This window comes from Vespa mandarinia, chromosome 2, assembly GCF_050613455.1.
Source record: "Vespa mandarinia isolate Hongniang chromosome 2, ASM5061345v1, whole genome shotgun sequence".
In the NCBI taxonomy this organism is placed as follows: Eukaryota; Metazoa; Arthropoda; class Insecta; order Hymenoptera; family Vespidae; genus Vespa; species Vespa mandarinia.
This window is the reverse complement of record NC_140811.1, coordinates 17163531-17177467: the sequence shown is the minus strand read 5'-3', so window position 1 is coordinate 17177467 and position 13937 is coordinate 17163531. Positions and strand designations below refer to the sequence as shown.

At 27.3% G+C, this 13937-nt stretch overlaps 6 protein-coding genes across 11 annotated transcripts; 3 read left to right on the top strand and 3 right to left on the bottom strand.

Moving 5' to 3' along the window:
- Positions 1-628: 628 nt before the first annotated feature.
- Ctps (CTP synthase) lies at positions 629-4371 on the bottom strand. Its single transcript, XM_035874945.2, has 11 exons — positions 4023-4371; positions 3254-3424; positions 3078-3163; positions 2848-2979; positions 2478-2642; positions 2102-2389; positions 1933-2021; positions 1547-1848; positions 1364-1471; positions 1052-1264; positions 629-945 (listed from the first exon to the last, which is right to left on the bottom strand). Exons 1-11 carry the CDS (start codon positions 4186-4188, stop codon positions 857-859), a joined length of 1809 nt encoding a protein of 602 aa, XP_035730838.1. The 5' UTR covers positions 4189-4371; the 3' UTR covers positions 629-856.
- Positions 4372-4681: 310 nt separating this feature from the next.
- On the top strand, positions 4682-7313 carry Rpe (ribulose-phosphate 3-epimerase). The gene is made up of 4 exons (XM_035875015.2): positions 4682-5028; positions 5118-5225; positions 5296-5517; positions 5585-7313. The coding sequence occupies exons 1-4, from the start codon at positions 4792-4794 to the stop codon at positions 5690-5692; spliced, it is 675 nt and encodes a 224-aa protein (XP_035730908.1). The 5' UTR covers positions 4682-4791; the 3' UTR covers positions 5693-7313.
- LOC118445460 (28S rRNA (uridine-N(3))-methyltransferase) lies at positions 5845-7034 on the bottom strand. Its single transcript, XM_035874987.2, has one exon. The coding sequence runs from the start codon at positions 7032-7034 to the stop codon at positions 5880-5882; it is 1155 nt and encodes a 384-aa protein (XP_035730880.2). The 3' UTR covers positions 5845-5879.
- Positions 7314-7425: 112 nt separating the features above from the next.
- On the top strand, positions 7426-10139 carry Taf13 (TATA-box binding protein associated factor 13). Of its 3 annotated transcripts, none has more exons than XM_085655462.1 (4): positions 7426-7665; positions 7910-7944; positions 8110-8347; positions 8452-9299. In XM_085655462.1, exons 2-4 carry the CDS (start codon positions 7918-7920, stop codon positions 8568-8570), a joined length of 384 nt encoding a protein of 127 aa, XP_085511588.1. In that variant the 5' UTR covers positions 7426-7665; positions 7910-7917; the 3' UTR covers positions 8571-9299. The 3 variants fall into 3 exon arrangements, with proteins under 3 accessions (XP_085511588.1, XP_035730922.1, XP_035730931.1); XM_035875038.2 differs by adding an exon at positions 9647-10139 and having other exon boundaries at positions 7427-7944; positions 8452-8553; XM_035875029.2 differs by having other exon boundaries at positions 7426-7944.
- Positions 9296-11484, bottom strand: Ppox (protoporphyrinogen oxidase). 2 transcript variants are annotated; one of them, XM_085655460.1, is made up of 3 exons: positions 11466-11484; positions 10143-11240; positions 9296-9931 (listed from the first exon to the last, which is right to left on the bottom strand). In XM_085655460.1, the coding sequence occupies exons 2-3, from the start codon at positions 11223-11225 to the stop codon at positions 9587-9589; spliced, it is 1428 nt and encodes a 475-aa protein (XP_085511586.1). In that variant the 5' UTR covers positions 11226-11240; positions 11466-11484; the 3' UTR covers positions 9296-9586. The 2 variants fall into 2 exon arrangements, with proteins under 2 accessions (XP_085511586.1, XP_085511587.1); XM_085655461.1 differs by lacking the exon at positions 11466-11484 and having other exon boundaries at positions 9297-9931; positions 10143-10855; positions 10931-11391.
- A 222-nt stretch (positions 11485-11706) lies between these two features.
- On the top strand, positions 11707-13805 carry Ipp (inositol polyphosphate 1-phosphatase). Of its 3 annotated transcripts, none has more exons than XM_085664698.1 (6): positions 11707-12143; positions 12333-12563; positions 12698-12827; positions 12939-12968; positions 13035-13182; positions 13257-13805. In XM_085664698.1, exons 2-6 carry the CDS (start codon positions 12351-12353, stop codon positions 13717-13719), a joined length of 984 nt encoding a protein of 327 aa, XP_085520824.1. In that variant the 5' UTR covers positions 11707-12143; positions 12333-12350; the 3' UTR covers positions 13720-13805. The 3 variants fall into 3 exon arrangements, with proteins under 3 accessions (XP_085520824.1, XP_085520823.1, XP_035723978.1); XM_035868085.2 differs by having other exon boundaries at positions 11751-11884; positions 11959-12143; positions 12698-12968; XM_085664697.1 differs by having other exon boundaries at positions 11728-12143; positions 12463-12563; positions 12698-12968.
- The last annotated feature ends 132 nt before the right edge of the window (positions 13806-13937 follow it).

Here is a 13937-nt window from a genome sequence, read left to right as displayed (position 1 = left end):
TCTTTAGTTTCACATAATTTAGGAAATATAAATCCACATTGATAACTTAATAATTATAATCTAGTGTACTATTCTTAATTATATACTCAAGATATTATGATGGAAATGTATGTAAATATGACATTTTTATATGAGCAACTTTTATTACTTTTACCATTAAATTGTATTTGATAAATTGTAATTAGAGGATGACATTTATTGTCAAATAAAAGCAAACATACGCAAAGTGACAAATAATAACATGAATTTTATTCAAATTTTCTCTCTTCAATTTTTCTATATAGGTACAGTTTTACAAGTCTAGTAAGAAAATAAACTAAAGCAACTTTCTTCACTTTGTTTTCTATCTTATATAATTTTCTTTTATTATATATAAACGTGCATAACAATAACTTCAATAATATATAGTATTTTTTGGAGTTAACTGATGGGAGCACATTCAGAAACAGAAAAAACTTTTTGATACTTTTCAATAGAAAAATAATATAAATCTTATTCTTATTAAACAAGAGAAACTAAATGATAAAATTAATATATAGGATGATATCTATATATTTTTAGATATCGATATAATTAGAAATGTGAAACAATATATTTTTCATACATTTGTGTGCGGGCAGTTTGGTTTCAGCTATAGGAAAAACTTTATATATAAATACGAGATTTATAAACAAAAAAAAAATTGAAAATAATTAATTTGGAATATAATATATAATATACATTTTTTAAATATATACCAATACATTTAAATATATATATATATATATATTAAAAAATGTAGATTATATCGTAGTTAAACCTATATTGCCTACTTAATATAAATATATATCTTATGTCAAAATATTTAAAACTTCCATTAATCATTACTAGAAACAACACTATTACTTTTACTTGCTTCATTTGATGACTGTAACTTTGTTGAATCAATAAGTGGATATTCTATATCTAAAGAAAAAAAAAAATGAAATAAAATAAAATAAAATAAAATTGTAATATATTAAAATATACTTGTATATATTTCCATATGCTACATAATAAAATGATATATTACCAGATTCATTATCACTAAGTTCACGTGGCGATAATTTACATCCTCTTGCTAAATAATGTTTTAATTTACCAATACTAGCCAATATTAATCCTAAGAATGGAGGTGATGGTTTTAAAGGTCTCGATAAATATTCTGGATGAAATTGCGTAGCAACATAATAATTATGTCCAGTTAGCTCTGCTATCTCCATACGAACATTGTCTTCGTCTCTACCTAACGTATAGAATTTATATTTTTCAAACGTTAGAATGAAGTACAAAATATAATAAGGATTATTAGTGATTCGATATTAATTATTTAGCTTAAACTTACCCACAAATATTAATCCTGCCTCTTCTAAAACTTCAACATATTGTGGATTTACTTCATATCTGTGTCTATGTCTCTCTTCTATATAGTTTTTATTTCCATACAATTGTTCTGCGAAATTATATGAATATTATAAAATGAACACTTAATAATAAGTATTTTAATGATCAATTTCAATCCATTTACTTAAAACAGATTCTTCCTCTGGTTTAAAACGCGTATATCTTTTTCCAAGTCTCATAGTTCCACCCATTTGACCTGGATTATGTTCTGGCATATCTATTATAATTGGATGATCCGTGTTTGGATCAATTTCTGTACTATGTGCTGTTTCTAAATTTAAAATGTTTCTTGCAAATTCTATAACTGCAACTTGCAAACCCAAACATATACCTAAAAATGGTACATCATTTGTTCTACACCATTTACATGCTTCCATTTTTCCTTCTATGCCTCTCCTACCAAAACCACCAGGTACTACCACACCACTGTAATATTACAGAGTTATATATAATATTCTTATGATATTCTTATTATACTCTAATACAAGGATGGTAGAATTTTAAACTTACTTGCTTTTACAAAGCTTTTGCCAAGTTTCATGATACAAAACTGGGTTATCTGCTTTAGTGGAATTTTCTAAATTAGCAGCTTCTATGAACTGAAATGATCTTCTATTTAAAAAGGCAAACAAAAATGACAACAGTACGTATTATGTAATAGCAAAAAAAAATATCTTACCGTTAAATTTAAACGATAGCCAACTTGCACAGAAGCATGTTGTAATGCTTTTATAATTGAGGCGTATGAATCTTCTAACTTTGTATATTTTCCTACTAAAGCAATATTTACATCTTTTCTTAAATGATCAATTCGATCAGCCAAATCCTTCCACTTACGCATAAAATAACGAGGACGTGGCATACTAATGTTTAATTGTAATCTATCATTAAGAAATTCTATGACACCTTGATTTTCCAGAAGAAGGGGTACACGATATATAGATGATAAATCATGGATAGTTATCACCTGTCAAAAGAATATTTTAATTATTCTTGATATTTCTCATACAATTAATAAATATATTTATTAAAAATATTTTTAAAAAACGCATTACCTGGTCAGGCTCCACATGACAAAAACTTGAGATCTTTTCTTTTACTGCATTACCTATAGGTTTTTCAGATCGACAAACTATCAGATCAGGAGATAATCCTAAACCACGTAATTCCCTTACACTTGACTGAGTTGGCTTAGTTTTTGGTTCTCCGGTACAACGTGGCTAAAATCCATAATATTCTATTGATTTATACACTTTTTATTTATTATTATATCAAAATCATTTACAACAACTCATTTATTATTATATCAAAATCATTTACATCATTACTGATCCAAAAATAATATTAGTTGGTATTTTGGCGCAAATTCAGGGACATGTGCTATAGCTAAAAAAGAAAATAATAGTAATTGAAATTCTCGTATACCTGTGGTACTAAGGAGACATGAGCACAGCAAAAGTTTTCCCTTTTAACTCTGAATTGAAATTGCCTGAAAGCTTCTACAAATGGCATCCCTTCAATATCTCCAATTGTTCCACCAAGTTCAATGATACATACCTAATATTATAAAGAAAAATGATAATAAATATCAAATATAAGTTAGGTAACAAAATTATTTCATAATTTAATTCAATTATTTCATAAGTATATATTACCTCTGGTTTACCACCATCTTCTGACACTGACTGATTAGCAACTTTTTCAACCCATTCTTGTATAGCATCTGTAATATGTGGGACCACTAAAAAAGGCAATTTCAATTATTTATATACTTATTAAACTTTCCTTCTCCCCGTCCCCAATTCCCTATAATTAAAATTTCTCTGTATACCTTGTACTGTCTTGCCTAAATAATCACCACGTCTTTCTTTTGTAATAACATGTTGATAAATTTTTCCTGTAGTAATATTATTTTCCTTATGTAATATAATATCTAAGAAACGTTCATAATTTCCTAAATCTAGATCTACCTCTCCTCCATCGTCAAGCACATAAACTTCTCCTATAATGAAAACATCATCATATATATATATATGTATATATATATACATATATATATATATATATATATATATATATATGTATGTATATTAGTATCATTCTTAACATTGGATACGTTATAAGACAATAGAGAAATAATTACAATTGATAATCAAAGTATACGATTTCAATAAACAAGTCTTTGTTACAAAGCAATTTCAAACGAAAGATATCAAAGAAAGCAAAGTACCAAGAAATATTTATCAATAAGTATACTTCTATAAACCTTAATTTGAGAGAAAAAGATATTAAATTAGTGTCTACCTTTAATAATTGAATTTTTTGAATTTGTGTGAAAAAAAGTTTGTTGTTACAAAAATAAAAAAGAAAGTAATAATAATAATAATGATGATAAAAAGAGAAAAAAAGAAAAAAAATTTAATAGAAAAGCACGTGGTCATGGGACCAAGGCGGGTAAAAGCATACAATATGGCTGCCAATAATACATGCTTTCTTGTCATAGAACTTTTGCAAATAAAAAAAAAAAAATTATCAATGAATATGAAGAAAATGTAAGGAAAATAATGAAGGAATAAATTTTGCATGTTTTATTTTTTTACCGTGCTCGTATGGCGAAAAAGTACCGGCATCTATATTTATATAAGGGTCTATTTTGATGGATGTTACTTGAATACCGCAATGTTTCAATATTGTACCAAAAGAGCTAGCTATTACACCCTTTCCAACACCACTTATAACACCACCAGTCACTAAAATGTACTTCATAATTTTCAATAAAAGTGAAATTTCTTATTTATTGAAATTAATCTCCTTACAGTAATAAACAACACAACATCACAAAGACGCACCGGCAGAATAGATCAATCAACACCATACACCGGCAGTATGCACTTGATCTATACTCGTATAGCGTGTACTCGGTGTTCCAATAAAAGTGCACTAATATATATGTAGAATGAAACTTTGCGTCTTTCAGGCATGCTACTGGTCGAAATATCGAGTTATCAAACCGGCTTGTGCGTAGGTTGACCAATACGTTTGAAGTTTTCTTAGCGCGCATTACGTTATTTATGAATCAATTATTACTTGTTAAAATTTTTATTCTAACATTTTCATTAATTCTGTACATAATATATACTAATTTTTATTTCATTTAATTTTTTTTTCTTTTTTAAAATCATTCCTTCATAATCGTAATCTCCAAAAATCTATATCTTTTGATTGATAGATTTATACGGAAATCAGATAAAGTAAATGTTAGATCTTTATGAAAATACTTCTGAAGTCGATGACCTTTTTCTTATTTTGAAACACGTTGTTGTAAAATCTTTGTAAATTTAAAACATTTTTAATAGCATTTTAATCGCCATGGCTAAAAGTTTAACAGCAAAAATTGGACCTTCGATTTTAAATGCCGATTTAGCACAACTTTCTGAGGAATCGCAACGTTTGTTAAATAATGGTGCTGATTATCTTCATTTAGATGTAATGGATGGTCATTTTGTTCCTAACCTTACTTTTGGTCATCCTCTTGTAAAGTGTCTTCGTAATAAAATAAAAAATGCATTTTTTGAAACACATATGATGGTATCTAATCCAGAACAGGTATTAATTTGTACTCAATGCATTTTCTCTTACTCATTATCTGTACGCATGATAATGTTCTATCTTCAAATAACAATGATATGTTTTAGTGGATCGAACCAATGGCTGATGCTGGTGTAAATCAATATACGTTCCACGTAGAACCAATAAAAGATGTTCCATCAGTTTGTAGAAAAGTTAGAGAAGCAGGAATGAAAGTAAATTTTTTGTAATACTTTGTATATAATATCTAATGTATATATGATAAGTAAATTGTTTTGTTTATAGGTAGGAGTTGCACTTAAACCAGGTACATCAGTCGATGTAGTTGTTGATTATGTAGATTTAGCTGATATGATATTAGTTATGACAGTAGAACCAGGATTTGGAGGACAAAAATTCATGGAATCAATGATGCCAAAAGTAGCATGGCTTAGAAAAAATTATCCTACTCTAGATATTGAAGTTGATGGTGGAGTTGGCCCAACTACTATAGAAGCTTGCGCAAAGGTATCTTTGATATATAAAATATTGATTTTTACTTATTGTAAGATACTAAACATTCATATTTTTATAGGCTGGTGCAAATATGATAGTATCTGGAACAGCAGTAATTGGTGCTACAGATCAAGCAAAAGTTATAAAAGATTTGAAAGATGCTGTAAATTGTGTATTGAATAATTAATATGATGTTTTTATAGAAGACATTCCAAAAAAATATTTTCAATATTTACAAAAAAGGAAGAATATGGAAGATAAAATCTTATTAGTAACATTTTGTAAATATTAAGTATATTTTACAAACAAAAGTTTTATCAAATATTCTTAGATATTATTTTTTATCACTTTAATAATGTAAATATCAATGTTATTTAATCTTCAACAAAACTATCAAATTGAGCATTTGGTAATACAGGATTTTTTGGGAATAATTTAGTCCTTAGTTCTGCAAGAGAAAGTAAAAGAGCTTCTTCTGTCCTAATTGTCCTTGATCCTTGATGAGGACATATATTTAAATATTTATGAAAAACAGATGATGGATCTTCATCTGGCAAATCTGAATCAACTTCCAGTGCAGCTTCTAATCCTGATAAACCACCAAAAACTATCAAAGCATGATCATATTTCAGACTTCTTGGTGATATATCGTCAATGGATGTTCCTTTATCCGAAGTACCAATAGTCAAGTCGTATCCTTCCTTATAAGAACATTTTTTAAACACCTCTGAAAGATTCTTAGCTAATTTCACGCTATATCCCCAATATATTCCTGTCTCTGATTTTGGCTCTGTTGGAGATACTATAATTCCTTTCATTTTCTTTGGATTTTCCTGATTAGGTGGTATTTTCACAGTTACCCTTAAGCCGGGCATCAATTCTTTGTCCACTCTGATCTCATTAAGAAGACCTACGTTCACTTGAGAACCCTTCCCAGTTTTTACTGGTTTATTACTAACTACACCCTCACGATAAAGAGATACATCTTGTTGTCTGAGATGATGAGGAGCATCCAAAGGATTCAATACACCCGCATATTGTAAATCCTTGTGAATAGGAAAGAAATGTTTTCTAAGATATTGCGGACACTCTAAATATTGTAATATTCTAACTAACTGTAAGCAACAAATTCTCCCTTCACCTAAAACCTCGTCTGTTCTCACTTTTTTCTTTTCGCTTTCAGTTATAACACCCTTGTCATCGAAAACGACAATTTCATCTACTTTGTAAATACATGCGGCACGTGCTATTTGTCCTGCAAGATATGTTCTCAATTCTGCAGATTGTGCATTGTCTAAAATCGAGCCAGGTATCGCGATGGTTATTGTAGAAGTATTCCTTTTTTTAATTTTTGCTTCGCTCTCTTCCTTTTTCGTTTCATTTTCAATGTTATTTTTCTTCTCTTCTTTTTTCAACTTCTTTATTAACCTCTCCTCTTTCCATTGCTTTCTCTGTTCCTTCTGCAATCGATTATATTCTTTCCAAGTTTTTGCTTGTGTTATTTCCGTTATGTTAACTGAAGATGACATTATCTTCTTAATAAATAATATTACATTTTATACAAAAAAAAAAACATACATCGAAATTAAAGAATTAAAATGTATAAACATGTACACCCGAACGCGTTTTTTAGGTTATGAATATCAATCTTAATATTTCGCGGTCCACGATCGACGCAGAGCCATTACGTACTTTTATTTCAACATGTCGAGAACATAATACGTATTTAATCATATATTTTTCAGTGTTTTTCTGATTATTATATTTTATTTATATAAATGTTGAAATAAAGAAAATTATCTTATTAATTATATATATATATTAATTATAATATGTATATGTTTCAAAATTTTTTTTAAACAATCAATAATAATGGTTTATTTTTAATTAAAAAAAGTCAAACGTCGATATAATTGTTTCCTTAAGAGTTATAAATATGTTTTGATAATTTCAATAATATGATGAAATAGATTGTAAACATTTTAAATATTCTTTTTTTTCTTTTTTTAGATAAATTTTTACTAACCAATTTCTCACATCAAATATAGGCATTCATAACATTAGATCGAGTTCAAATAATACTGTTTAAAATTATTTCAGCGTTGCTTTCGATATAAGTTTCATTTATGTTTTGTCGTTAATAGATACACATAGTCAAAGGTGAATTTACACATTGATAAAATTATGTTACATCGGCATCACTCTATCAGTAGACTGCAAAGTATTTTACTTGGTTATAACTGACAGTTATTAACGTGATTTTACAATTGTTACGTGAATTGTTACCAATAAAATATTTCTTTTCTCATTCATTTATACGTGCGTTTATTATTATTTAATTAATTAAATATAATTTATAATAAATTATAATAAAATATTTATAAATAAATTTACGCGGGATAAGAAGAGGTTATGGCTACGGAAGAAGGTTTCGAACAGGTAAAGATTTTAATAGCGTGTAACTTTATGATCATTCAGTTATGAATTAATAATTATAAATTTGTAATAGAAATTTTAATCGGATAAAAATTAAACTATTAACGTAATAATAAAAATATTTATTTGAAAAAATATTTCGAAAAAATATTAATTCGTAACTATTAGTTCGAAGATGAAGAGGCTGAGATTGCTATCGGTGGTACGTTACCAGGAGGAAGGAAACGTCTCTTTTCGAAAGAACTTAGATGTATGATGTATGGCTTTGGTGATGATCAAAATCCTTATACTGAAAGCGTTGATTTACTCGAAGATCTTGTCATCGAATTCATAACAGAAATGACCCATAGAGCTATGGAAATTGGACGTACTGGACGAGTTCAAGTAGAAGATATTGTCTTTTTAGGTATGTTTAAATTACATTAATCTTTCTTTCATCGAATACAAAAGGAAATATTTCTAATATAAAATATTCATGATGCGTATATCTGTATGTGTTTATTTATTTAGTTAGAAAAGATCCACGCAAGTATGCCAGAGTGAAAGATCTTCTAACAATGAATGAAGAATTAAAGAAAGCAAGAAAAGCATTTGATGAAGTTAAATATGCAGGTACTGTTAGCCAGTAGAATTATGTTTATATTATGTTTTTAATATGATTTTGTCTGATTGATGCAATCTATGTGATTTTCAATAATATTTTTTTTTTTTTAATTAAGAAAGGAGCATTAGTAGATATAAAAAAAAAATGTTATGCATCCATATAGATTGCAAGTTATTAAGCTTAAACTTTAATAAGTAACATAGCAAGAATATGTTTCAATTTTTCTATAACATTGTTTGGTTTGTGCAATGCTATAACATTGCATTATTTGTACCGAGCTTAAGAATGTAGAGTTATTGTTTCTTTTTTTATTTATTTTTTTTTTAATTTGTTTATTCTTTATAAATTATTTCTTCAAGAAGAAAAAAGTTTACATTAAAAAATATCTGATATATAGCACATTATATAGTAATTTATAATACAAATATGTATCTTTTAATATCTGCATGCCTTACTTTGCATGCCTTAAGCATGTCCATACTTTTTATGTTTACATTCCATGTACATGCAAAGACTGGACATTGTTTAACTATTATTCAAGAGAATAAAACTAAAACGTAAAGAATACTAAATTATTATTACCTAATACAATTGGTATATATTATGCTTTTCAATTTTTATATTTTTTTTTTTTCTAAATGATCAAGTTAAATCTTCATTGAACAATTTCTTATTAACATATAAATATTTTATGTTTTTACATTTTATTTTATTAAGTAGTGTATACGTAAGAAACACACATGTACATGAAGTATAAGGCATTGTTGTTAATTGCTATAATAAATTATTTGCAATTTTTATTGATTTTTCATTTGATTAGAGATGTATTTTTATTTATTTATTATTTATAAAATTATTATATAATAGTTTCCCTATTTTTCATTCTTTGTCACACAGCTAAATCTTTTTTATAAGCTTTTTTGAAATTAGCTTACAAAATAATGCATGTTTTTTATATATCAAGTTTTGTTTTTTCTATAACATTAATAATATCGTGATTAGTGGCTACAAAATGCTGTACAAAATTGTTGTAGTGTCATTTCAGTTTTTTAGTTCATTTGAATGTTTCACAATCTTAGAAACAGCTTCTTTTGCTGACAGAATAACGTCATTGATTCCCACACCTTGGTAAGAAGAACCACACAATGCTAGAGGGATACTACGTGAAGAAATATAATCATGGATATGATTTAAACGTTGTGCGTGACCCACTACATGTTGGGGAATACAGTCTTTCAGAATGGCCACATTAAAGGCTATGGGCTCTTTTTTAATATTCAGGATTTCTTTAACTTGTTTAATTGCTATATTCAACAAATCTTCGTCTGATGGATCTTTACCAAAGTATTTTTCAAACCATGCACCACCCATCATTACTGTTAGTACCTGGTTATTAAATATCTTATATGTAAATACAAAATTGTACAATTGTCTAGTCTATTATAGATATACAAATATAGATAAAGTTTTGCACAAGTTTTTATTCCATTTAAAAGAAATTCTTAAATTAATAATCAATAAAAAAAGAAATATAAAAATGTGTTCAAAAGTGAATCTAATGTAAATGTAAATAAAATTTTTCTATTTTTCTACATACCGTCGAAGAGTTTTTAGGAAAAATACACGAATCAAAGATCACGCCAAGAATTGGAAGATTTTCTCCTGGTGGAACAAGAAAACCAAAAGCATTGATAGGCAAGACATTATCGGCAAATTGTAGATTAACTACGGCCACTGTAACCATAGGTATTGCTTTTAATTGTTCTGCTAAATCAGGATATTGTTCTTCCAACAATTTTGCCAGAATTTTTGCTGGTAGACTTGAGATAACGTGAGAATATTTTTTTGCCTTTCCATTAATAGTTAATTCAACATGATCCGATTGAAAAAACAGTTTTTCACAGTGGCTATTTAATTGTATATCAACACCTTGTGTTTGTAAATTATTTCCTAAGGAACGTGGTAATTCTTCAAGTCCTCCTTTTAAACCCCATACTACCCATTTTTCTACGTTAGCTTTTTTAACTAAGTTCGATTTATATTCTGTCATATTATTAACATCTTGCATTTTAAATAATTCTTTGAATAATCCTTTTATTATAGATCCATGTTTTTGTTCTGCTTCAAACAAAGATTTCATTAGAAAGTTTACACTTATCTTCTGTGCATCGCCAGCACAAATTCCGCAAATCATAGGACTAACAAGATAATCGGCAATATCTTTTCCTATTCTTCTTGTAATAAAACTATGTATACTTTCATCATCCTTACGTACCATTGGTGCTGTCAAATCTTTTATAAGAAAACTTGCTAAAGAACGATTTAATAAAGAATTAGTTTTAAATATACTAAGGAAAGAATTTGGTAATAAATGTAATTTATTACGCGAATAAATCATTCTATTCTTAGCACTAGGATGATCTGATTTAATAGGAATAAGTTTATTAGTTAATTGCAAATCCTCCAATAAATTTAATGTATTTTTTCCAGCTGATCCTAGGCATCTTATAGTTCTTGGTCCTTTTTCAAATATTATACCATTTGATAATTCATAACTTCTTATCCATCCACCTAAACGATTAGATGCTTCTAGCACTGTTATTGGACCAATTTTAGGATTGTTTAGTGCATAATATGCAGCTGATAAGCCTGATATACCACCACCAAGTACTACCGTCATTTTAAAAGAAGTGCACTGTAAAAATATAATAAATCTGAATACGTATAATATTAAATTTGAAAGGTTAAAGTGTTAACGATGATAAATATTTAATTTTTTTATATATTATATAGTTATTTTATTATGTTATATATTTTCAATCTAAAGGATAGCAAAAATAATACAATTTATGTTATAATTATATATATACATATATATATACATATATATATATATATATCAATTTTTTATATTACACACATTAATGAAATAACCTATAAAAAACTGATTTGTTCTGATTGGTTGAATTCATTACGAATGTATTGTTTTTTATTGGACAAGAATGTACCTTACTTCGATATGAGAATCGAACCAATCAATTTTAAGTTCGATTTCAAAACTATGAAGAGTTCAACATTCCTGAATGATTTTTGTATTTAAAAAAATATAAGTATTTTATTAATAACAATAATAATTATCAATTATAAAATAAGTTTCATTATAACATTTAAAATTCGACTATTAAGAATTATTTTCTCGTCATATCTTAATGAATAATTGTTCAATTTGAGCATTGAGCTATCGATCTTCTACGAATATTACTTGTTGATAATATTAGGATATAATTTTGAAATATAAGTTTCGTCATGTCATGCTGGAAAATTTTTAATTTATATTGGGTTTGTATCGATATTAAATATATTGGTTAAAATTAATTGTGCATAAAATTTACAGTTCATCTGATTTTCATTAGCGTCATGCCGATACACTATATTTGTATAAAAATCAATCAATTCATAGACACCTTTCGAAGACGCAACTCTATAAGATCGAAGAGAAATTTTGAATTTTAAATAGTGATGTAGTGATTGTATAACAATAACATTAACGTGTCTAATGTGTATACTATATACCGAGAAGTCGATAATTCAATGAAAGGTATTATTATGAAACAAACATTTTAAGGATTCTTTGTAATTTATAATTTATAAACGTCTTATGCGATCTTGAGCCTTGTCGGTGACTCAAACGGAAGTGTCTTTTTTTTTTTTTTCATTTATATTCAGTGTTTTTAATTTATATTCAGTATATATATGTACACATATATTCAGTCGTTATAAATTTCAGTCTCTAAATTTTAAAATCATGGAGAATGGAAGCAAGTTATTATTGGTTCTTTTAAAGGCTTCAGAGAAGGCCGCTAATATTGCTAGAGTGTGTAGACAAAATAAATCACTGTTTAATCTTTTAATTCAAGAAAAATCAGATACAGAGAAAAATCCAAGTTTTGTTAGGGATTTTAAAACATTGGCTGATGTTTTGATTCAAGAAACTATTAAACATGATATAGCATTAGAGGTAAGGCGAATATAGATATTTATTTGTTGTCATTAAAAAAGGATTAAATTAAGTATTTACTTTGCATATTATTAAGATTAATATATGATATATTTAAGTAATACGCAAATAGAATGTCTTGCAGAAATAGTTAGTTTCCAGAATTAGCAAAGGTTGTACAAGGTGAAGAAAACAATACATTTACCAACACACTTGGAGAAACCATAATTGTGGAAGTATGTTCTACTTGTTCGGAAACAACTTTATTACTAGCCAGAGTTATGGGTAATGATACTGAAACAGCTAGTTTTCTTGCTACCGAAGTTCATAAAGATATTCAATTGAAAGATGTCCAAACCGTGCAAGACATTCCTAATGATTTTACTCTGCCTATAGAAGATCTTGGTATATGGATAGATCCAATAGGTAAGAATTTATATATTATAATCACTACATATGGTATAGATTGAACAATAAGTAAAATTGTTGCAGATGCGACTGGAGAATACGTACATCCTGCTATAGATGATAAAGGTTTACATTGTGTTACAGTATTAGTAGGTGCATATCTTAAAAGTACAGGATTACCAGTATTAGGTATTGTAAATAAACCATTTTGTGAGTTACGTATGGATCAATTGTGAGTAAATAGTTTTAGAATTTTTATTTGTTTTAAATAATATGAACAAATATTAAAGAAATTATTTTTGTCAGATGGAATGGTTCATGTTATTGGGGATATTCAGAAACTGATACAGATAAGTGTTACTCAAGCATTATTAAGAACTCTGTTAATGATACAGATGAGACAAGTAAAACTATATTTATTGGAAGATCTGAAGATGAAGATTTAAAATCTAAACTTAGAATGGCAGGTTTTATATTATTAGAGATAGCTGGTGCTGGAAATAAAATATTAAATGTTGCCTTAGGCATGGCAGCTGCTTATGTACTTTCTAAAAATTCTACTTACAAATGGGACACATGCGCTCCACAAGCCATATTACGATCTTTAGGTGGGGGTATAGTAGATTATCAAAAATTTTTAAAGAGTACAAATTTGGATGATTTGGATTTAAAATATTCCACTACTAGTGCAAATGCAGCAAATAATGGTGGATTAATAGCATATCGTAATATTGAAATGTTACTTACTTTGAAACAAATTCTATGTTAAATGAAATCATTCAAATGAATTTATTAAATCTAATAATCAGCCAAAGATTATTTCTTTATACATCTTGCTGTTCGTTGTTCATTCAAAGTCTATATATATATATATATATATATATAAACTTTTTTTTTCTTTTATTAATTAATTAAAATTATTGTTTAAATTCAATGTCTAATATCAAATTATCCATACAGTTCAATCTAAATAAAATATAAATGTAT

Excerpts from the sequence above, each read along its gene's own strand:
- Ipp (XM_035868085.2), top strand. The coding sequence starts at position 12,351 with ATGGAGAATGGAAGCAAGTTATTATTGGTTCTTTTAAAGGCTTCAGAG. Across the intron at positions 12,969-13,034 it reads TATATGGATAGATCCAATAG|ATGCGACTGGAGAATACGTA; the intron begins GTAAGAATTTAT and ends AAATTGTTGCAG. Across the intron at positions 13,183-13,256 it reads GAGTTACGTATGGATCAATT|ATGGAATGGTTCATGTTATT; the intron begins GTGAGTAAATAG and ends TATTTTTGTCAG.
- Taf13 (XM_085655462.1), top strand. The coding sequence starts at position 7,918 with ATGGCTACGGAAGAAGGTTTCGAACAG. Across the intron at positions 7,945-8,109 it reads CGGAAGAAGGTTTCGAACAG|TTCGAAGATGAAGAGGCTGA; the intron begins GTAAAGATTTTA and ends CGTAACTATTAG. Across the intron at positions 8,348-8,451 it reads AGAAGATATTGTCTTTTTAG|TTAGAAAAGATCCACGCAAG; the intron begins GTATGTTTAAAT and ends TTATTTATTTAG.
- Ctps (XM_035874945.2), bottom strand. The coding sequence starts at position 4,188 with ATGAAGTACATTTTAGTGACTGGTGGTGTTATAAGTGGTGTTGGAAAG. Across the intron at positions 3,425-4,022 it reads TTTTTCGCCATACGAGCACG|GAGAAGTTTATGTGCTTGAC; the intron begins GTAAAAAAATAA and ends TTTTCATTATAG. Across the intron at positions 1,849-1,932 it reads CAAAAGCTTTGTAAAAGCAA|TGGTGTGGTAGTACCTGGTG; the intron begins GTAAGTTTAAAA and ends GTAATATTACAG.
- LOC118445460 (XM_035874987.2), bottom strand. The coding sequence starts at position 7,034 with ATGTCATCTTCAGTTAACATAACGGAAATAACACAAGCAAAAACTTGG.
- Ppox (XM_085655460.1), bottom strand. The coding sequence starts at position 11,225 with ATGACGGTAGTACTTGGTGGTGGTATATCAGGCTTATCAGCTGCATAT. Across the intron at positions 9,932-10,142 it reads TTCCTAAAAACTCTTCGACG|GTACTAACAGTAATGATGGG; the intron begins GTATGTAGAAAA and ends TTTAATAACCAG.
- Rpe (XM_035875015.2), top strand. The coding sequence starts at position 4,792 with ATGGCTAAAAGTTTAACAGCAAAAATTGGACCTTCGATTTTAAATGCC. Across the intron at positions 5,029-5,117 it reads TGGTATCTAATCCAGAACAG|TGGATCGAACCAATGGCTGA; the intron begins GTATTAATTTGT and ends GATATGTTTTAG. Across the intron at positions 5,226-5,295 it reads TTAGAGAAGCAGGAATGAAA|GTAGGAGTTGCACTTAAACC; the intron begins GTAAATTTTTTG and ends TTTTGTTTATAG.